The sequence below is a fragment of the Suricata suricatta genome, chromosome X, assembly GCF_006229205.1.
Source record: "Suricata suricatta isolate VVHF042 chromosome X, meerkat_22Aug2017_6uvM2_HiC, whole genome shotgun sequence".
NCBI lineage: Eukaryota > Metazoa > Chordata > Mammalia > Carnivora > Herpestidae > Suricata > Suricata suricatta.
In genome coordinates this window covers 73802098-73825820 of record NC_043717.1, presented here as the reverse complement: position 1 = coordinate 73825820, position 23723 = coordinate 73802098, and the positions used below count along the sequence as shown (strand labels likewise).

At 37.0% G+C, this 23723-nt stretch overlaps 1 protein-coding gene across 2 annotated transcripts in view; it reads right to left on the bottom strand.

Moving 5' to 3' along the window:
• The window catches only part of COL4A5 (collagen type IV alpha 5 chain), a 228554-nt gene that overhangs the window by 67636 nt on the left and 137195 nt on the right, over positions 1–23723 (bottom strand). For both annotated transcript variants that reach the window (XM_029930017.1, XM_029930018.1), the window contains exons 18-27: positions 21459–21500; positions 18571–18703; positions 12913–13086; positions 12522–12605; positions 5851–5943; positions 4168–4238; positions 3695–3886; positions 2831–2999; positions 278–370; positions 81–185 (exon numbers count right to left, since the gene is read on the bottom strand). In XM_029930017.1, coding sequence (XP_029785877.1) covers positions 81–185; positions 278–370; positions 2831–2999; positions 3695–3886; positions 4168–4238; positions 5851–5943; positions 12522–12605; positions 12913–13086; positions 18571–18703; positions 21459–21500 — 1156 coding nt within the window. The remainder of the gene's footprint in view (positions 1–80; positions 186–277; positions 371–2830; positions 3000–3694; positions 3887–4167; positions 4239–5850; positions 5944–12521; positions 12606–12912; positions 13087–18570; positions 18704–21458; positions 21501–23723) is intronic.

Below are 23723 nucleotides of genomic sequence, written 5' to 3'. Positions count from 1 at the left end.
TTTTATTTGTTGAGGAAATTGGATCAAAGAATAATGTAATATTAACCAATTAAAATAGCCTGCCTGATGCCCAGTCCTACCTTTGGGACCAGGTGGTCCAGGAAGCCCAATTCCAGGGATACCTGGTTCTCCTTTGCTACCGGGTATTCCTGGCAAGCCTGGCTGGCCGGGAAGTCCAGGGTCACCTATGGAGAAACAGCAGTTTTTTGCAAGAGGTATTTTCAAAGAAAGAAGCCAGTAAGTATTAAAGACATGGCCAAACAAATTCCTCACATACCTGGAAGACCTACTTCACCATCTCTGCCTGGGTTACCAGGAAGGCCAGGCTTCCCAGGCTGGGTTATGGTCTGACCTGGATCACCTTTAGGACCTAAGAATAAGACGGAATCAACGTGAATGAGAAGCATTCACTTGACTAAAGGTCTCCTTTCATTAAAGACAAAAAAAGAGAGAGGTATTTATAATCTTTTGAAAATGCACACTAACAAAAACCCACAAGAAAAATAACCCCAGATCATATACTGAAGGGCTATACCAAATAGAAGTATAAATTTTCAAAAAGAAAAAGTAGATGACAGACAGCTTTAAGAGTTTCCAGGATGGAAGACAGCATCTATAAAAATATTTTTAAATGTAGGTCAAAAAAGCCTAACAACCTCAAACTGCAGTAAACAAGAAATATGTTTTTTGGCTAATTATTGGTACCTTAAGGTTTTATGTGTGCAAAGTCCAAATATACCTACTTCTCATTAATTAAAATGATGACTTGAAATAGTCTCAGGACAACTATAGATCTCTAAAACATGACATAAAAAGCACTAACCATGAGAGAAAAGATTGATACATCTGACTACATTGAAAATGACTTCTGTTGGTTAAAGATACCATATAGAGAGTGAAAATGGCAAGCCACAGTGAGTGAAAATTTTGCAGAACAGATAACAAACAACTAATACACAGAATACATATATTTAAAAAACCCTAGAGGTGCCTGGGTGGCTCAGCTGGATAACCATCCAACTTCAGCTCAGGTTCTGACCTCACAGCCTGTGAGTTTGAGCCCCGTGTCAGGCTCTGTGCTGACAGCTAACAGCCTGGAACCTACTTCGGATTCTGTGTCTACCTTTTTCTCTGCCACTCCCTGAGTCGTGCTCATTCTGTCTTAAAAATAAATAAACATTAAAAAGCTTTTAAAAAAACATTTAAAAAAAAACCGTAAATTACTAATAAAAAGAAAAAATCCAGTAGAAAAAAATGGTAAATAAAAAAAACCCCACTTGAATAGGAATTCCACAAATGGAAATTGAAATAGTCATAAATATATGAAAAGGTGCTAAGCTTTAATATAATCATAGAAATGCAAAATGAAACTATCGTGAGGTATATAACACTCAGTAGACTAAAAAATGCAAAAAGTTTGACAATAGAAAATGTTTATGAGAATGTGGAACAATAAGAAATCTCTGATACTGCTGGTGAAATTGGTACAATTGCTTTGGACATAGTTTAGAATTATCTGGTAGATGCATTTATCTATGCGTTGAGAATCTTCATCTTAAAGATCTACCCTAACCCACGGATTGGCAAAGTTTTTCTGTAAAGGGCCAGACAGTGCTTTGTGAGCCATATAGTCTCAGTAGCAACTACTCAACTCTGCAAAATTTTGAGTCTGTGGTACTAATGCAAAAGCAGCCATAGACAATAGCGAATGGGTACAGATGTGCTCAAATAAAAATCTGATTAATGACAAGTAGTGGGCCAGATCTGAACCATGTGCCATAGTTTACTAACCCTAGCCTCAAAGAAGAATGTGCATATGTTCACCAGAATATATATATGTGTGTCTGTGTGTGTATGCACACAAGGATGTGCACAGAAGCATTATTCATAATAGGCCAGAAGTATAAATAATCCAAATGTCCATCAACAACAGAATGGATAAATCAACTGTGACACACACACACACACACACACACAAACACACACACATAATGGGACACTATATAGCAAAATTAATGTATTACAGCTATACACAAAGTTAATATAAAGAATACTTACCCTAGGATTCCATTGTTATGAAGTTCAAAAAGAAGCATAATTAAAGTAGTTTGTTTAGGGATCCATATCTAGGTGATACAGGGAGGAGGCAAATGGAAGGAAACTGCAAAAATCAGGATAGTTGCTACCTCGTGAGAAATGCAAGGGGACTATGATCAGGAAAGGACAGAGAGAGAAGGATGGGCATTTCTAGGATGATGGCAATGTTCTGTTTTTTGACATGTGTGGTATGTACATGTGTGATTCCATTACAATTATTTGTTAAACTTTATGTATCATGTATTTAAAAACAATAAACAACAACAATAACAATTAAGACTGTCAGGAAATTTAAAGAGGGAACCTCCTCTCCTTTAGAAAAAACACATATATTGTGCTCCCTTGCTAAGAAGCTCTGATATACCAAAATGTAAATGGCCAGGGAAACACATCTCTCATGAAGGGAAGACAAGAGTGGCCAAAAGAAAATTTCTGCTTTAAACTTTTTTAATGTTTATTTATTTTGAGAGAGAGAGAGAGAGAGAGAGAAAGCGAGAGAGAGAGCGCGCGAGCGCATAACCTGAGAGGGGCAGAGAGAGAGGGAAACACAGGATCTGAAGCAGGGTACAGGCTCCTAACTGTCAGCATAGAGCCCCAAGCGGGGCTTGAACTCACAAACTGAGAGATCAGGACCTGAGCTGAAGTTGAATGCTTAATTGACTGAGCCACCCAGGCACCCCAATATATTTCTGCTTTTAAGCACCAATTAAAAATGAAACGATAGTAAACTCACCTGGCATTCCTGGCCGGCCAGGATTTCCAGCCACACCTTGTATGCCTTTTTCACCTACTGGACCTGGAGGGCCAAAACCCACAGGGCCCATAGGCCCTCTATTCCCTGGGAGACCTGGCAAGCCTGGATTCCCCGGGGGGCCTCTTTCACCTTTAAAAGCAATTCCACCCTGAAAATGGAAAAATTTAATACAGAAACATATAAGTATAGGTTGGTATGTTATTACTGAATACAACTGGCGAAATGATACAGCCATAAATAACTCTTCTTAAAAGCTGTACAAGTGTGTGTTTTATGGGATGGCATGTGTGATCATTCTACTTAGTCATTAATTCCTTCAACAAATATTTTTTAGCTCCCCCTATGTGTCAGGGGCTTGTGATACAGCAAAGAACAAAAATAGGCAAAAATCTTTGCCTTCATAAAGCTTACATTCTAGTGATAAGTCAAGAAGTTTATAGTCTAGCTAACACATGGCCATCTACTCACATTAATCTCTAAGCTTGCTATATATACAACCAAATTAGATTTCTATTTTCAGGTTCAAATAGACCAGACAAAGATTTGTAGTATAAGAGAAGGGGAGCCTCACACTGACCCATAAGCATCTTCACCTCCGGCCTACCTATTCACAGCCAATACTGCTCAATATAGCAATGGGTTAGGAAGAAGGAATTTATAGAACAAGTGAAAGAAAAGAGTGGTAAAGAAAGCCTACGTAGTCAATAACAGTGTACCATTACTATATATAGTAACATTCTTTTAAGGATTAACTGTCTGTTCATCTTAGCACCAGGCCCATCCTAGGAAACATCCCTAAGTAACATTTGGCATCACAGAACCAAGAATATCAAACCAACTCACAGGTTCTCCTTTGGGGCCAGGAAGCCCTGGTAGTCCATCCTGTCCAGGGGTACCAGGTAAACCAGGAATCCCAGGGGCTCCAGGGGAGCCCAACTCTCCTTTGTCACCTTTCATTGCTGGAAAAGTGAGGATGTCACCGGGTTCACCTTTAGATCCAGGAAAGCCTGGAGGACCTGGAGCTCCTGGTATGCCCTAATGGAAGAAAAAAGAAAGAAGGGGAAAAGAAGAAGAGGAAAAAATTAGTTTCTTTTTTCTAACACTCTTCTTCTCTCCAGTTTATCCCATCAATCCACTCAATAACATTTAGTGTATAGAAAGCTAGGAACAAAGTGAGGCATGTGAGTCAGGGAGAGTTAAGGACTAAAAAACCACACAACTTAATAGAAACACTAAATTTCTTTTATATCCAAAAGTGAAAAACAAAGTATAAATGGATTTATTCCAGTTTTTTAAATACTATACTGAAAACTTACTGTTAATCCTTTGGGACCAGCTGGACCAGTATGTCCTTTTTCTCCCTTCTGTCCAGGGAAACCAAGAGATCCTAATACATATACACACACACACATAATAATGTGAACTTTGACCCTGAGGCCCTGAAAAAGCTCATATAAAAATCAGCAAGTCAGGAAGTCAAGTTTAAAAATAAGAACCCCATTCAAATGCATTTAACAAGTCACAGTTTAATTTTCCTATGCTATCCTCTTAAAATGAGCAAATGAGGGGTGCCCGGGTGGCTCAGCCCGTTGAGCTTTTGGCTTTGGCTCAGGTCATGATCACATGGTTCGTGGGTTTCAGCCCCATATCCAGCTTTTCACGGACAGGGTGGAGCCTGCTTTGGATTCTCTGTCTCCCACTCTCTCTGCCCTACCTGCTTGTATGCTCACACATTCGCGCGCGCTCTCTCTCTCTCTCGCTCTCTCAGAAATAAATAAACATTTAAAAAATGAGCAAATCATCCTTTGTTTTTAGATGAAGCTAATGTTACATATAATATTTTATCCTTAGGCATTTCCAACTACAAAGTCTCTCAGCTATCAAATGTTCATGCACAGAGGTGCTAAGGCTTCTATAACCATCCTATTGCTAAGTGGAAAAAGAGATAAGGACGCAGTCTGCATATCTTTATTCTGATCTAAACAATTTCCCCAAATCCTTATCAATCCTTCATTTGTTTCATCACTTCATAAAATTTGGTTTAAGAGAAATATTTGGTGCTCAAAGACTAGAGGAAATGCTACTAAAGTAGTGGTTCTCAAAATGGGTCCCTCTATCAGCTATATCAGGATCACTTAGATACTGGTTAGAAAAGCTAAATCTTTGGCCACCACCTCTGATCAACTGAATCAGAAACTTTGGGTGTAGGACCTAGCAATCTGATTTGAAGAACCCCTCCAGATGATTCTGATGCCCTTCCAAGTTTGAAAAACACTAGACTGGAGGTACAAGCCTAGATTATTAACTTCCAGTGGCAGCTATAAGACCTGCTCAAAATCTATTTCCAATTGCTAAATAAATTGGTTTCTTTGGCAGACATACTAGACAGAAAGGTAAGAGATGTGGCATCTACTCTCAGCCCTGACAGAAACATAAAGTGTAATTTCAAGAGAATATAATATTGGGATATCCCAAGAGGCAGGTGAGTGGGAGTTGTGGGTCCAATGGATATCAAATATAATTTGATTAGAAACAGGGAAGGAAGAGTTATATATAGAAAAGAGGAATACTGGCAGTTGGTTGCCAAACTGCCGTAGAAGCCCCATGCCTTAATGAAAACATGTGATCCATCTGAGAAGATTAGAAGCTCTGCCACTGGAAACTATACTCAGGGGCCAGGCATTATGGACTTTCCCCCCAGCTCTTTGGAAGACAGAAGTCTGACTCTGTAGGAGTTATTTTCCTCATCATATGGAAAACAAGGAAGCTACTTTTCCTGGGCTAATATTGTCAAAATGCTTTAATAAAAGATACTGGTAGATTCAGATATCTGAAAACAATCTATTTCATAGCAGATAGAGGCATTTCATATTCAATTATTTGTGGATATGAGTGAGTTGCTATCAAATGAGAAACTGGCATCATTATAAAACTATGAGGTCACCAAAATCTAGCCAAGTAATATTTTTAAAAGGTGGTCCTGAGGCAGAATATTTTACCTGGAGGACCTGGAAGACCTGGCAGACCAGGTTGACCTGGAGGTCCTGAAATCCCAGTTCCAATACAGTTGAAGCAGGTATCACCTTTGTCACCTAGAGAAAAGTATAATGAAAAACAAATTTTACTCAAAGGGATAGATCTATCTTCTTTAGATAAGTTCTAAAGAAGTTAGTACCAAAGGACAATATTCCTAACCAACAGTGTAGTTTAGAGAGGCCTATATCTAGAATCAATTCATTTGATAAATATTTGCCAAGTGCCTATTATTTGCTGAGTACTGTTCTAGGTGTCTGTGATATATTGGTAAACAAAACAGAACAAAACAGGCAAAACAACAACAAAAATACCAGACAAAAAGTCATGCCTTCATGGTGCTCGCATTCTACCAGTAGAAAGGGATAATAAACAATGAAGGTAGCAAATTATTAACACATATACATATATATCAAAACATGTTATGTTTATAGAAAAAATACACTTGGATAAATGTGATTGGACAGGTTGCAATTTTAACTGGGTGGTCAAATGAGAAGAGGATATATAATAAAAAGCTTAAAGGATGTGACATGTGCCTAATGACTGCAGAGCACTCCAGGGAGAACTAATAGCCATGTTTGGCATATACAAGAAATACCAAGACGACCAGATTGCTGGAGTACAGGAAGGAAGGGGAAGCAGGTCAGACAATTAACAGATTGTAATGAGTGGCATATCATAAAATGCAACATAAGCCACCATAAAGACTGGCTTTTACTATGAGTAAAATAAAAATCTAGTAGAAAAATTTAAATAGAAAAACAAGATAATATGACTCAAGTTTTAAAAGGATGTCTCTGGCTGCTATATTAAGAATAGAAAGGAGAAGACGCAAGATGGTGGAGAATTAGGGAGCTCCTTACTTTTTCCCGCCTGCATCTCTCAAACAAAGAGGGACTAAAGCCATAGGACATTGAACAGCAAGAGTCTGAGAGGAAAAGAGACAGAGTCCACTAAGAAGACAGCCTCATAGGTGCATGATTACGACCTGGGTAAGATAAAAAAGGGACGGGAAGCGAGGTGTGGAAGGGAGGGAGCACCCTCCGAGAAGAGCCCCAGAGAGATAGGGGAAGAGAAAGAGCGGCTGAAACTACTATAAACAGTCCTGGAGAAAAGAAAAACCTTGCGCAGGGATGGAGAGGGATCCTATCATCCCATCTTTAACCACAGGGCATTTGGAGAGAGATCCCATCTCTAGCTGTGGCACTTTCTTTCGGTAGGGTGACCCATCCCAGGCAGCGCCAGGAGAAGCTGCTCCCCTACTTCCCCTACTCCATCCCCTGTTAGGAAGCACATGGCCTGCAGGATTACATTTCCGGTGGTATCATTAAAGCACATGGACTAAAATCTGGTAACGAGACAGGGCATGAGACATAGAACACGGCCCACCTTGGCTGTGCCCATGGCACAGGGAGATCAGACCCAAGAGTGAGTTGCAATGCTTGGTTCCAGAAGGGACTGGGGCACCACCATTTTTCTCCCCACAACCATCAAGGTGGGGCCCCAGGGAGTGGCCCTCAGACCCTCAGTGGAGACAGACCTGCCTACACCAAACCATACCCATCTGCCCTAGAGAGCTACTTTTTTTTAAAACTGGAGCCTGGGGCAAGACCAACACTGATGCATTGCTGTAATTAACTCCAGATCAATTCATGCTATTCAGATATATTCTCCCTTATCTCATTCTTATCTCTCCCCACCACTGGACTGGGCACTCTGGTCATCAGTTTGCTTAAACAGTCACATTAATCCATTCTCTTGATGCATATTCTACACCTCTGTTCCTACATCCCCCTGCCCCCCGTAATACTCAGACTATAGAGTTTCTCTGGATAACATTATCTTCATTTCTTTCTCCTCACCTCCTAGCATATTCTCCTCTTTCTCTCTCTGAATTAAGCCTTTTAGTCTCTCTGCCTGGACAATGATCAATTTCACATCCTCCCAAACCCTGTCACTTCTCTCTTTGTATATGCTCTTCCATCAGCACTGCCCCACGGTGCTCTTTTTTTGTAACTGGGATTTCTGGTTTTAGGCTTTTAGAATATCCTTTGTCTTTTTTTAAATTTTTGTTCCTTTTTCCCCCCTTTTGGTTTGCTTATTTGTTTGATCTGTCTGTGCATATGCATACTTGTGTTCCCTGTGTGTTTGTGTGTTTTCCTTTTCAGGGCTACCTCAAGAAAGAAGCCAAAGTACACATGGTGGAGAGTTCCAAATATCACTACGAGTAGGGAAATAAAATAAGCAAAGGCACAACAAGAGAGACCAAGGGACACCATTAAAAGAACACTTCCTGAATGGACAGGCCCTGGACAGGCAATGAGCCTCCCTTAATAGAGCAATACTCACAGGTACAGAGTGCATAACAAGCTTTGAAAACTAACAAGAGACAGAAAGCTAACCAAAATGATGAAATGGAAAACCTTCCCTCTAAACAAATTCCAAGAAGAAGTCACAGTTACAGAATTGCTCAAAACAGATATAAGCAACATAACTGAGCAAGAATTTACAACAATTGTCATAAAATTAATCTCTGGGCTTAAAAAAGGCATGGAAGACATAAGAGAAGCTATTGCTACAAAGACTATAGACCTTAAAAATAATTGTGACAAATTACAAAATGCTATAAATGAGGTGCATAATAAAATGAGGGTGGCCACTGCATGGACTGAAGAAGCAGAGAGGAGAATAAGTGAATTAGAAAACACAGTTATAGCAAAAGAGGAAGCTGAGAAAAAGAGAGAGAAGTTGATCCAGGGGCACAAAAGAATTGAAACCTGAGTGATACAATCAAGTGAAACAATATCTGTATCATAGGAATTCCTGAAGAAGAAAGAGAGAAAGGGAAAGGTGCTGAAGGGGTACTTGAACAAATTAAGGCCAAGAACTTCCCCAATCTCAGGAAGAAAACACATTGAAATCAAGATGCACAGAGATCTCCCCTCAGACATAACTTGAATTGATCTTCTACACAACATATCATAGTGAAACTGGTAAAATATAAGGATAAAGAGAGAATTCTGAAAGCAGCTAGGGATAAAAGGGCCCTAACATACAAAGGGAAACCTATCAGAGTGGTTACAGACCTATCTATGGAAACTTGGCCAGCCAGAAACGAACGGCAGGAAATTTTCAACGTGAAGAACAGAAAAAATATGCAGCCAAGAATCCTTTATCCAGCAAGCCTGTCATTCAGAATAGAAGGAGAAATAAAGGTGTTCCCAAACAAACAAAAATTGAAAGAATTCATCATTACTAAACTAGCCCTACAAGAAATCCTAAGAGGGACTCTATGAGGGAAATGTTGCAAGGAACACAAGGTACCAGAAACACCACTACAAGCATGAGCTCTACAGAGAACAAAATGAATCTAAACCCATATTTTTCAATAATAACACTGAATGTAAATGGACTAAAGGCTCCAATCAAAGAACACAGAGTAGCAGAATGGATAAAAAAAAAAACCAAAATCCATCTATTTGCTGTCTACAGGAGACTCATTTTAGACCTGAAGAAACCTTCAGATTGAAAGAAAGGGGATGGAGAAGTATCTATCATACGACTGGAAGTCAAAAGAAAGCCGGAGTAGTCATACTTATATTGAACAAACTGGACGTTAAAGTAAAGGCAGTAACAAGAGATGAAGAAGGGCATTATATAATAATTACAGGGCCTCTCCATCAGGAAGAGCTAACAATTATAAATATCTATGCACCGAATTCAGGAGCACCCAAATACATAAAACAATTAATCACAAACACAAACATATTTATTGATAAGAATGTGCTAATTGCAGAGAATTTTGAGACTACACTTACAGCAATGGATAGATCAATTAGACAGAAAATCACTAAAGAAACAATGGACCTGAACGACACATTGGACCAGATAGATTTGACAGATATATTTAGAACTCTACATCCTGAGGCTATGGAATTCACTTTCTTCTGGAGTGCCCATGGTACATCCTCCAAGATAGACTACATACTGGGGCATAAAGCAGCCCTCCATAAGTATAAATGAATAGAGCTCATACCATGAACACTTTCAGTCCACAATGCTCTGAAACTTGAAATCAATCACAGGAAAAAGTCTGGAAAACCTCCAAAAACATGGAGGTCAAAGAACACCCTACTAAAGAATGATTGGGTCAATCAGGCAATTAGAGAAAAAATTAAAATACATATGGAAACAAATTAAAATGAAAATACAACAACCCAAACTCTCTGGGATGCAGCAAAGGCAGTCCTAAGAGAAAAGTATATTGCAATCCAGGTCTATTTCATGAAACTAGAAAAAGCACAAATTCAAAATCTAACAGTGCACCTAAAGGAACTAGAAAGGGAGCAGCAAGAGCACACAAAACCCAGCAGAAGAAGAGAAATAATAAAGATCAGGGCAGAAATAAACAATATAAAATCCACAAAAACAGTTGAACAGATCAATGAAACCAAGAGCTGGTTTTTTGAGAAAAAAACAAAATTGATAAACCAATAGCCAATCTCCTCAAAAAGAAAAGAGAGAGCACCCAAATAGATGAAATAATGAATAAAAATAGATCTATTACAACCAATCCCTCAGAAATACAAGCAATCATAGGGAATATTCTGAAAAACTATATGCCAACAAGCTGGACAACCTAGAAAAAAATGGACAAATTCCTAAACACACACACACTACCAAAATTCATATGGGAAGATATAGAAACTCTAAACAGACCCATAACGAGTGAAGAAATTGAATCAGTCATCAAAAAAACGAGTGAAGAAATTGAATCAGTCATCAAAAATCTCCCAAAGAATAAGAGCTCTGGGCCAGATGACTTCCCTGGGGAGTTCTACTAGGCATTGAAATGAGAGTTAATACCCATCCTTCTCAAGCTATTCAAAAAAATAGAAATAGAAGGAAAACTCCTGGACTCTTTCTACAAACTCAGCATCACTTTGATTCCCAAACTGGACAGAGACCTAACAAAGAAAGAGAACTACAGGCCAATGTCCTTAATGAATACACATGCAAAAATACTCAACAAGATACTAGCAAATCAAATTCAACAGCATATAAAAAGAATTATCCACCATGATCAGGTGGGATTCATTCCTGGGTTACAGGGCTGGTTCAATATTCACAAATCTATCGAGGTGATACCATCACATTGACAAAATAAAAGATAAAAGACCATATGATCCTGTTGATAGATGCAGAAAAAGCATTTGACAAAATATAGCATCCTTTCTTAATAAAGACCCTCAAGAAAGTCGGGATAGATATGCTTCTGGCAATGATCCAGTAAAAGGGGAAAAATTGATGATGGAGAGGCAGGAATTTCTGGAATAAAATCCTTTGGAAAACAAGGGAATGGAATCTAAGGTACAAATAGAAGAATTTGCTTTAGATAGGAGCAGTAATAGTAATTAATAAGCAGGAAGGCAGAATATAAGTGCACAGATGCAAGTAATGTGGTGGGTAAATGTAGTAGTGATAATCTGTGAGAATTCTCTTACTGATTTAGTTGGTGAAGTGAAAGGGGAAGCAAAGTCAGAACCCTAAAATGACAATGGAAGAAGAGGTGTTAAAAATTTGGAGAAGGTGTAGGCTCAGAAGATGTGATAATTTGGAATTACCAAAACTAGGCTTTTCTTCCAGTACAATGAAGTGACAGGAGGGCAAGGGCTTATGCATGGGATTGTTTACAATGATGGATCATGTCATTTCAGTTAGTTGAAGAGGGAAGAAAAGACATGAAAAGGTTGAGATAGTCAAAGTTGGGAGGTATCAGTGAGGCTGTAGTGATATTGGAGACAGGTTATTATAGGTAGTGAGCTAGCCAGGTGACAGTGGTTAGAAAATGGGACTCATGAGATTGCAATATCGTCCCCAAAAACCAGAGACCACCAGGGAGACCGAGTCATGCATGCAAAAGCAAAGGGCATTTATTATTATGGGCTTAAGCTCGCTGGGCCTAAGCTCGGCCTCACAGACTTCACCAACGCAGTGGATCCGAGCTGAGAGTCCCGAACAAGGGCTGAGCAGGGTTTTTATGGGGTTTGGGAAGGGGGAGTTACAAGAAATTGTGACACAGGTACAGTGATCCAATCATTAGCGCATAACATTATTGGCAGCAACTTTAACCATACATTTTGTTTAGAGCTTTCAGGTTACTTTTGGCAGGACCCAATCACAATATTTAGTGCTTGTTCGAAAATAACCAATTACAGGGTGGGCTAAGGACCCCCACGTAGGGTGTACCTAGCCTTAAGCAATAAGTGATTATCTATAGCTTCTATCTCTAGGCCTGCCATTAGGAATGTTAAGCATTTTAGCTAGCCGCTTCTGATTGGGTGTTACTAGGGTGGTCCCTGGTTGAGCAATCTGTGCCCTTTTATTGTCTAATGATTCTGAGAAACCAAAATTTAGGCCTCCAAGGTCAGAGGGGGAAAATTGAAGCCTGTCATGGAGTCAGTTTGGTTCAGACCTGCGTCCTTTCAAGGTCAAGATTATAGACATGTGCACTATTGGAAATGAGATGGTCTTGGGGTAACACCCTGGGAATGAGTGGCTGAGGTAGAGTGAAGGATACAGGGAATTTTTCTGATGATCTGAAAGAATGAAGGAATGACTAATGGGATCAAACCTTTCACTCCTTGTTCTCCTTGGAGTCCTCTATCACCTGGAGATCCTGGAGGGCCTGGAGGACCTGCTTCACATATCTCATCACCTGAAATAAGATAAGGATAACAAGCTACTTGTGAAATATCCAGAAGGCTAAACAAACAAACAAACAAAAAGCCTGACAGGCTAGAAAAAAAGATTTTCAGTTACTTCTTCCTGGTAATGTAATGACCTATAAGCAAAAGGAAGATATAATATTGGTGATGATTTGAACAGAAAATTTAAACATCAAAGAATCACCAAAAATCAAAAGTAGGGGCAGCAGTAGAATAAAATGCCAGCCTTCATCTGGATTCACTTACACATGAAAACAAAACAAAAACAACAGAATTTAGGAGAAAAGTATAGCTTACTAGGAGGAATTTGAGGGCCAGGAGGGCCAGGAGGCCCTGGAAGTCCAGGAGCCCCAGGCTGTCCATCAAGTCCAGGAGATCCAGGAATTGAAATTCCAGGTGGACCTTCATCACCTTTCTGTCCTCTTTCTCCAGGAAATCCAGGGGGACCAGGAGGACCCATAACTGCAGTCCCTAAGATAAAAAAAATAAAAGTTAGAAAATGATCTTATTTTGGAAATACTACTTTAGTTCTCAATGAGACATGAGTAATGATAAGATCTTCCTTTAATGTACAATGCTAGTTATTGTTCTAGTTTATTGTCAAATTAGTTTCCACACAACACCCAGTGCTTTTCCCCACAAGCACCCTCCTCCATTACCACCACCTCTTTTCCCCCTCCCCTTCACCCTTCAACCCTCAGTTCGTTTTCAGTATTCAATAGTCTCTCAGGTTTTATGTTCCTCTCTCTCCCCAACTCTTTCCCTCTTCCCCTCCCCATGGTCCTCCTTTAGGTTTCTCCTGTTCTCCTGTTAGACCTATGAGTGCAACCATATGGTTTCTGTCCTTCTCCACCTGACTTATTTCGCTTAGCATGACACCCTCGAGGTCCATCCACTTTGCTACAAATGGCCATATTTCATTCTTCCTCATTGCCATGTAATACTCCATTGTGTATATATATATATATATATATATATATATATATATATATATATATACCACATCTTCTTGATCGATTCATCAGGTGTTCTTGTGTTCTATGATAATCAATATCTGGAGAAAGCATGAAAAGTTTTTTTTTAACGTTTATTTATTTATTTTTGAGAGAAAGAGAGAGAGAGAGAGAGAGAGGCAGAGAGAGAGGGAGGTAAAATCCCAAGCAGGCTCTGCACTCAGTGTAGAGCCTGATGTGGGGGTTGAACCCACAAACCATGAGATTATGACCTGAGCCAAAATAAAGAGTCAGATGCTTAACTGAGTGAGCCACCCAAGTGCCCCACATGAAAAGCATTAAATAATGTAACTACCAGTTTGAAAGTAAGAAAGAATAATTTAATGTAGCTTTACGACTTTTGGAAATGTACTAATAACCCTCTACCCAGTCTTCTTTGATGCTATGATCTTTTAATCTAAGAAATACTAGAAAGCCATTAGCAAGAGAAAAAGAGGCATCTCAAAGTCCTTATGTATACATGGTTCTATTTCTGGACATTTTTTGTTCCACTATATATTCCTGCACCACAAAAACATATTTTTAATGATAAAAATAATTATATAATTTGAAAAACGTTTTCAAAACGGGTAAGAAAAATATACCCATCTTTGTTCTTTTTAAAAACTATCTGGGGACACCTGGGTGGCTCATTCAGTTAAGTGACTCTTGGCAGAGAGAGAGGGATCCCAGCTCAGGGCTCAAACCCACAAACCATGAGATCATGACCTGAGCTGAAGACAGATGCTTAACCAATGAACCACCCAGGTGCTCAAATGTTTAACTGTTTAAATGAACTAACTGTCTCTCTCTCTCTCTGCTCCTCCCCCACTGTGCTCTGTCTCTGTATCTCTCTGAAAAATAAATAAACATTAAATAAATCTTTATTATACTTATAAATTTATCTTCTAAATGCATTTTAGAATCTGCTTGTCAGTTTGATTTTTAAAAAACAGTGGAAGTGTGAATGAGACTAATTTGAATTTAAAGATTAAATTTTGGAGAATCACCTGTTTATAATATTGAGTTCTTGTATTAAGATATTAAGTATGTCTCTCCATTTACTTATTAATTTTATATGATTTAATAATATTTTACAGAATTCTGAAAAACAGGGCATACACATCTTTTCTTGAGTTTTTTCATGACTTAATTTGATTAGTACTGTGAATTTTATTGTTATTACTATTCTTAACTAGATTTTTTTCTCTTATATGTTTAATTTTTTATTGGTGAATAGGAAGACAAATTATTTAAGTATGCAACTAGCATATCTGGCCACCTTGCAAACATTCTAACTTATGGTAATTTGTCATTTGATTCTTTTAGATTTTCTGGGTAGATTATAATAGGGTTTGTAAATAACTAAAATTGGAGGTTTTGTTCCATCCTTACACCAGACTGGTAGTGAACCAGCTGGGCTACCCAGTATAAGGGCAAACATGTTCCTGATGTTTGACCACAAAAATATGACATTTCCTGCATAGTCCTCTACTTCCTCTATGAAGCAGATAGCTTCATCAAGTTCCCTTTTAAACTTAGTTTAATAATTTCTTTACCTTTTAAAAATGAATGGGTATTGAATTTTATTAACTATTTTCTTTGCAAAGATTGCCTATTCCTTTTTAATCTGTCAGTGTAGTCAATTATACTAATGTTGAATCATCCTTGCAATCTTAATATACTTCTGAATTGATCTGCTAATACTTTATTTAGGATTGTTGCTTCTATGTTCATAAATGAAACTGATTTATATTTATTTCTAGTGTTATGTCCCTAGTGGGTGGTATCAATGCTATTAAATTAAAGGTCCTTTATAAAAAATATGTTCTGAAGGCGGGTAATGGTCATGGAAGAGGGCACTTGTGGGGAAGAGCACTGGGTGTTATATAGAAACCAACTTGACAATAAACTATAAATAAAAAAATGTTCTGAAAAAGTTTGTAAAATATCAGAATTAGCCATCCAACAACTTAGTAGAATTCATCCACAAAGCTATAGAAGCACTCATAAAACTCATAAAATTTTCATGGAAATTTTAACATTTCCAAATCTTCCATGGTAATTAATCTACTTAGGCTTTTTACTTCTTCAGGAAAACTTTAGTAATTTATATTTTTTTGTTTCCTGAAGAATACATATTTCATTTAGAATTTCCAATATATTGATGTAGTTTTATAGTTTTCTTGTAATTCAAAAAATTTAGTTGTATTTATGGTAATAAGATTTTCTTTACTGATTTTATTTGTGCCTTTACTTGCTTTTCTCTTGATCATATTTTACTCTTTTTACCTTTACCAAAATTTTCCTTCTAATTTTTTTTATGCTTATGTTATTACTTATAATTTATTTCAAAATAGCTCACTTATTTTTAGTATCTTTAATTTTGTGATAAATTAAGGGTACCATTTTGGCTATGTTTAATAAGTTTTGATATAAGGTTGTTTAGCATTCAGTAGATTGTCATTTCCATTTCTGTTTCCTCTTTACATCTAGAGTTATTTACAGATGTGCACTTTAATATACAAATGTAAAGATATCTGGTGCTTTCTGTTGTTAATTTCTAACTTCATTTTACTGTGGTAACAGAGCATGGCCTGCATATAATTTTAAAAGATTTTTTTCTGATAGAATAGAGTTAATTTCTATAAATGTTTCATGTAAGTTTGAAAATAATGTATATTCTCTTTTGCACACAGCTTTTTTCTTTTCCACATACACGGTTTGATTGTGTTGCTCAAATCATTTATACCCTGATTTATTTTACACCTCCTTATATGTTAGGAATTTATCAATTTTCACTTGTAGTTTTTTCTATTTTCACTTTATATATTCAAAGCTGTATTTTAAATGCATAAAAAGTTATCATTGTGGTATAATTTGTCTATCTCTCCATATGAAATGTCTCTCTTTTTAATGTATTTCTTGAATCGAATTCTATTTTATACTATATTACAATGGATAAACTACCTTTCTTTTTGATAGCACTTGCCTAATACCTTTCAACTGCTTTATTTAAAAAATTTTTATGTCCCTTTACTTCATATAGGCCTATTATCCACAGTATATATTTTTATTTCAATTCCATTTTAGTTTTTGTCTTTTTAATCAATGCTTATTCCTTTCACATTTATTGGAGTTACTGGTTTATTTTTTACCTTCTTGTCATCTTATATTTTATTTTCTAGTCACCAAAGTTTGTGTCTGTTTTGTTCCAATTCTAACTTGTGTTTTGATGATCAAGATTTTTGGTTATTTTCTTTCCTCAGGAAAACTTTAGTGTGTAAGTCATGCATTTCATTTATATTTTCTCTAGTAGTTACTAAAATTTTAGCGTATGTATTTAAATTTCTATTTTTCTAAAAACTTACAATTAATATCAGTATTTTCTCTTTCTAATAAAACAAAAAAACCTTATGACTGATTTCCCCCTATTCTCTCTCCATTCTTACATTCTATGTTAATAATGTATACAGTTAACCTTCCATGTTGTTACTTAAAATACCCCTATTATTTTTTTGATCAATACTTACTTAGACCTCATATATTTTACCAGTATCTTTCCTAGCCATTGGTTCTTGCATCTTACCTATCCCCACCCTCAAATTCATCCTGAATTAATTTTCTCCTTCTTAGAGTAAACCGTCCAGTATCTGTTTTAGAGAAGTTCTGGAGGTGGTAAACTTTCTAAGTATCCCATATTCACACTAGGATGATGGTTTGATGTAATACAGAATTCTAAATTTATAGTTATTTTCTTTGTAACTTTGAATATTATCTTCCTCTGATGCCATTATCTTCCTTTGACTTTTATTATTTGTAGGTGATCTGCCTTTTCTCTCATATAGTTGTTAAGGTTTCTTTTTATCCTTAAAATCTAAAATGTCTGTACAATGTGTCATTATGTATTTTTGTGTTATTCTTATTTTACTATTACTTGGTAATTCATAAGCTGTTTCACAGCAACTCATGTTTTCTTTCAATAAGTAGAAGTTCTCAGTCATTAATTTTTCAAATATTGCTCCCTGTCCCATTCTCTCCTCCTTGAACTCCTTCATGGTAAATTCTGGAAATTCTAAGTTTAAACTTTATGTCTCTTAATTTTTCTTTCATATTATCTAATTCTCTAACATTTTTACTGCATCCGGGGAGAATTCTTTTTCTGAATTTTCGAGACACAGTATGTGTTTAGTGCACTATCTTGAAATTGGAAATCCAAAGTGTATACTTAGAATTAAATAAGACCACATTTATTCTTTCTACTTGGGAGAATCATGGAGTGTCACTGATCTCATCATGTTACTATTTCATTAGCCAAAATTTTAAAGGGTAGAGAATAATAATTTATTAAACATATATGTGTGCCAGCTGCTATACTAGATGCTTTATCAAATTTTACATGAAGCCATACTATCACTTCATTTCAGAGAACATTCATATAAACAAGCTAGACAAGGGTGGTTTTCAAGCTGGCCAAATTAGAAATGCTCTATATATTGTTTATCTTCAACAACGGAATGATATAATACTCATTATTGAACCCCCAAATTTTATTGCACACCAAAATCACCATGGGGACTTCTAAGTAGATATTTCTGGACTTCTAAGTGGATAGTTTACTATTTTTATGCAGGAAATCTTATAAAACTAGACATTATTAGAATACCATTCCCTTCCATAGCAGCAAAAAAATGCAATGATTAATTTTTGGATCACAGAATCATTGGGTGTAGTTTATTAATAATAAAAAGTAGAAATGGTATTTTTAGGGTAAAAGGGATATATCCAACAGGTGAGAAATTGGGTGACACAGGTTATAGTAAGAGTTGAGAAGTTTCAGTCAATTAGAAAATACTCATGACTCTTACTGCCACACTCACCTTGGAACTAGTATGCTAATACTGGACATGGGGATCAGTAAAGATGCTATAGACACAAGAGTGTTAAGTAGAGTCTCTTTTACCTGGAGGTCCAGGGAGGCCAGGTGGACCCTGTATTCCAGGAAATCCTCGTTCTCCTTTTTCTCCAGGCAAGCCAGGTAACCCAATGTTTCCTTTTTCTCCCACAGTTACACCAGTCCCAGGCCTAGGGATTACCTTTATTATGAAAGAAAAAATAAAGGAACTCAAAGAGGAAGAGACTTGTCCTAAAAATAACCTAGCAGCTATATATAATTACAATCCCATCATTTTCACAGAACTCTTGGATGTAAAACCATTAAGACTACAGATTATGATTCACATTTCTTATTACTCCCTTTCTTCAACTGATTATAAACTGTTTAATATAAGTAATAATATTGCCATCCTCCTGAACCCCAGGTTTACAGAGCTAGAATTATTTTTTATGTCTCTAATCACATTCATTTCATTCCAATTACCTATGCTTGATAATTATTTCCTGAAAATGTGTCTCTGATTTGCCCCCTTCTTTCCTGTTGCCACAGCTATTATCCCGATCATCTCACACTTGGATGAACAGAAGCACTTCTGAGTTTTTCCTCTTAAATCCAAATCTATTGCTAACAGACACTTTCTCAAAAACCAGTTTTTCTGTGTTAGCTATCTTTTTTAAGTCCTCAAATTCACTACTTCTTACTATGTCTGATGCCACTTTTCACCCTGGATTCTGTCAAGTCGTTTCTCACTTTTAGTACCTCTCTCACCTATCACATCTCCTGTTATTTCTAGCAGTGAAGTTTTAGGACAGTGAGGACTGTCACATTATAACCACTTCATGCATCTTGCACATTCTTGTATTTCCCTATGAATATGCCATTTATTTTTTTAATGTTTGTTTTTGAGAGAGAAACTGAGAAAGTGAGTAACAGAGTGTGAGCAGGGATGGTGCAGAAAGAGAGAGGGAGACACAGAATCTGAAGCACGCTCCAGGCTCTGAGCTGTTCACATAGAGCCCATCATGGGGCTCGAACTCATGAACCATGAGATCATGACCAAAGCTGAAGTTGGATTCTTAACTGACTGAGCTACCTATGTGCCCCAATATTGTGTTTTTAAAATAGCACCACGTATATTTATTTCAGTGATGCTACCATTCAACAAAGTCTACTTGGACTCCTCTTTTTTTTTATGTTTCTTTATTTTCAAGAGAGCGAGCAAGACAGACAGACAGAGTGCAAGTGGGGGAGGGGCAGAGAGAGAGGAAATCAGAAATAGGCTCCAGGTTCTGAGCTGTCAGCACAGAGCCCGATGCAGGGCTCATACTCATGAACCATGAGATCATGATCTGATCTGAATTCGGATGCTTAACTGACTGAGCTGCCCAGGTGGTCAGTAAACAAAATGCCTTTTCCCAGTCTTTCCATTTATCAACCCACATTTCTTTCTTCATCTAAAACAAAACAAAACAAAATAAACTCTTCTCTTTTGGGAGGGCTTATTGATTAGAATCAACTAACTGATCATTCCTTTTCGCTTGGTCTTAGAATCTCAGCATTGAAAGAATTTCATATTAAATAATCTAAATATAAGGAAATTAATCTCATAGAACTGTAATGATAAATAAGCTTTGGATTTAAGAGCCTGTTGGACTGAGGTACAAATCAACACCCACTGGCAAAGTGTGGTATTTTATCATGTCTCTATCAGTTAGAAGAAATATTCAGACAAAAGGAGTCTGAAAGATGTGGGACTTAGAATGGAGATAGTAGTTCAAAAAGTAAAGTGAGCTGCTAGATAGAACTGCAGTCCCCAAATTTCCATTTCTTCTGATTTTTATCAAAATTTTATTATCTCATTTCATAAAGAAATTATTTCTTAAAGAAAAGTTCTGGTTTTAAAATGAAAGTGAATAAAAATTGTCTAAGATCAGAATGCCTGAGTGGCTCAGGTGGTTAAGCATCTGACTCTTAATTTCGGCTCAGGTCATAATATTGCAGTTCATGGGATCAAGCCCTGCATCAGGTTCCATGCCGACAGAACAGACCCCCACATCAGGCTTTGCACTAACAGCATGGAGGCTGCTTGGGATTCTCTTGCTCGCTCCCTCTCTGCCCCTCCCCCCTGCTGACACTCACTCTCTACCCACCTCCCTCTTTCTCTCAAAATAAAAAAATTGTCTAAGATCTTCTTTATGTATATCCTCATTAGATCTGTGAAGTACTAATATCAATATCTGAGACTGACTATGGACAGAAATAATTGAATTAATATTACTCAAATGCCCTGAACACTATAGGCTTTATGGCACTTGCACATTTGCAGATTCAATGCAGTATAAAAGCAAGAGTCTTATCAAATGTCAACCAAAGGAAAGCCAATATGTCAAACTTCGGCAATGATATTTTACTCTTAATAAGAATGGAAACATATTTGACTTAAATTTCATGGTGAATGTAAACATTACAGAAAATCCATAAACCCCCTATGTATTTTTTCATACAGCAGTTACCTACACTTGATTAAGAGTCCCTAGAAGGCACATACTCAGGGAAGAAAGAGGTGTGAATCAGACAATTGTATAATTGAGAAAACTTATTAAGACCAAATCCATCTTTCCAGAGCTCTGTAAGGGAAAGGGCCAATCTGCAGTTCCCCAAATTTCTTTTATTGAAACTTCATAAGCCATGCTTGCACCACCTGCTGGTACTTGAGAAATACTTTGGCAATCATGAGGCAAAACAACCCAATGACGTAATTTTGGATCTTTACTATGGAGAAGTAATATACATTGAGGTCAACATCACTGAAGTTTTTAGATGTAGACCTTTAAGCCAGTAAAAGTTGATAATGACTTAGAATTTTGTGTTCTATGAAGAAAAGGTACAGAGTACATTAAAGCACAAAAATGCAAATGCATTAATAAGTTTGATAAAAGAAGACTTAAACTTACGAGTCCAGGAGGCCCAGTTGGGCCGAGGTCACCTTTTTGGCCCTGTTCAATAGAAGTGTAAAGTAGATTAGTAAAAATCACATGAAAACATTGATTTCCTTAAAAACGTAGCAGATAACTAAGTTTCATGAAGACCTAGGAATCCATAATAAAAGATATCTAAGAGAAATACTACTTGAGGTATTAAGACAGTACCAAAATAAGCCTAGGAAGACCTGTGATGTTGTCTCAGATTTACTAGCTACACGATTTTGACCAAATCAATTTACTTAACTGCCTTATATACAGACCAGACTTCTAAGGTATTTCTAGATGTAACATCCATTAATTTTAAGATTACTATTTTCTAGCAAATTATAAATACTCTAGAAAGAAGATACTAAATAAAAGAATTGGTACCACTAGAATCAGTTAAAAGCATTATATTTTTTATCTTTAGCCTTGTTTCTTTTCATAAAACTTGTTGAGGGCATAAATTAGATGTCATTTCCATTAGTCACAGATATTTTAGAGCTGATGAATTTAACTATCATCAGGAAGAGCTAATAAATTATAACTGCTTTTCTGAGTTTGCTCTTAAAAACTAATGAAAGAAAAATTCAGAGGCAAAACTGTTACTCAGTTTTTTACATTTTTTTGAAGTTTGTTTATTATTGAGACAGAGAAACAGAGCATGAATGGAGGAGGGCAGAGAGAGAGGGAGACACAGAATCCAAAGCAGGCTCCAGGCTCTGAGCTGTCAGCACAGAGCCCGATGCGGGGCTCGAACCCACCAACCGTGAGATCATGACCTCAGCCAAAGTTAGAAGCTTGACTGACTGAGCCACCCAGGCACCCCCAAAATTCTTACTCCAAACCAGTAGCTACAATAGCATGAAAAACACAGTATGCAACTGTTATTCTACTGGCCAAAACCCAAGCATAGACGTCTCTCTCACACCTCTATTCTTGTTCTAGACTTGTTCATAGGAACTTTCCCTCTATCTACAAGCTCCTTTTAGTTTAAAGAGTTAGTCTGGGGGCGCCTGGGTGGCTCCGTCAGTTGAGCGTCCGGCTTCGGCTCAGGTCATGATCTCACGGTTTGTGAGTTCGAACCCCACGTCAGGCTCTGTGCTGACAGCTCAGAGCCTGGAGCCTGCTTTAGATTCTAAGTCTCCCTCTCTCTCTGACCCTCCCTTGCTCGCGCTGTCTCTCTCTGCCTCTCAAAAGTAAATAAAAACATTAAAAAAATTAAAGAAAAAGAGTTAGTCTGTCCTATCATTTTACTTACTACATAAAAAAATTATTGTTATCTGAGTATTTATTATCTTCCTTTATTCTAGCTGTGGTTCTCAGTCTAAGCTTCAAGTTGGATCTAGTTTAGAGATAAACCACCATAAAAATATGCACCCTCTGGGTACATTTGGGTTTGTAATACTTTTTCCTCTTTGCCTGCAAAACAAAGGTTTCCAGTACTAATTTTCATATAAAGCAATTAGAGACCAGAGAGACTGGATATTTTGTGATCTGCTATAAACAAGGGAAATGTGTGCTTCGTATGTTCTTTCAAAGTCGCTTTTTTTTCCAAAGCCACTTTTATTTATTTATTTTTTGGTGGGATATATTATTTTATTTATTTTTTAAAATAGTTTATTGTCAAATTGGTTTCCATACAACACCCAGTGCTCTTCCCCACAAGTGCCCTCCTCCATCACCACCACCTCTTTCCCCCCTCCTCCTTCCCCTTCAACTCTCAGTTCATTTTCAGCATTCAATAGTCTCCCTCAAAGCCACTTTTAAAATAGTTAATAAATAAATGACTTCAGTCAGGCTGTATAACCAAATGAAAAAAAAATGACAAAGAATTAGGCACAGACTTTCAGAAAATAATCGCAGAGAGAATGGAAATGTTTAGTGGAGACATTCTAAATTCACAGCTACAAGCCTTTATAGTACGAGGACCTCACTAAAATAGTGCTGCATCCACTTCCTAGAGAACAAAAGTTTTGCCGATACATGCTCAAGATAAAGGCACCAACTTTTCACAATGTAAATGTTAAAGTTGAACAATTTTTCATGTGTTTCTACTACATGAACTGTGATTTATGACAATGAATGAAAATTTAGAGGAAATGGTACAAAAGAAAAAGGACCAATACCAAAAGATGAATAAAGAAGGTATGTTTTGAATACAAAAGCTAGTTACTTACAACTTTTTCATTTATAACTCAACTTTGGCATATATATATACACATATATATGTATATATATATATACACACACACA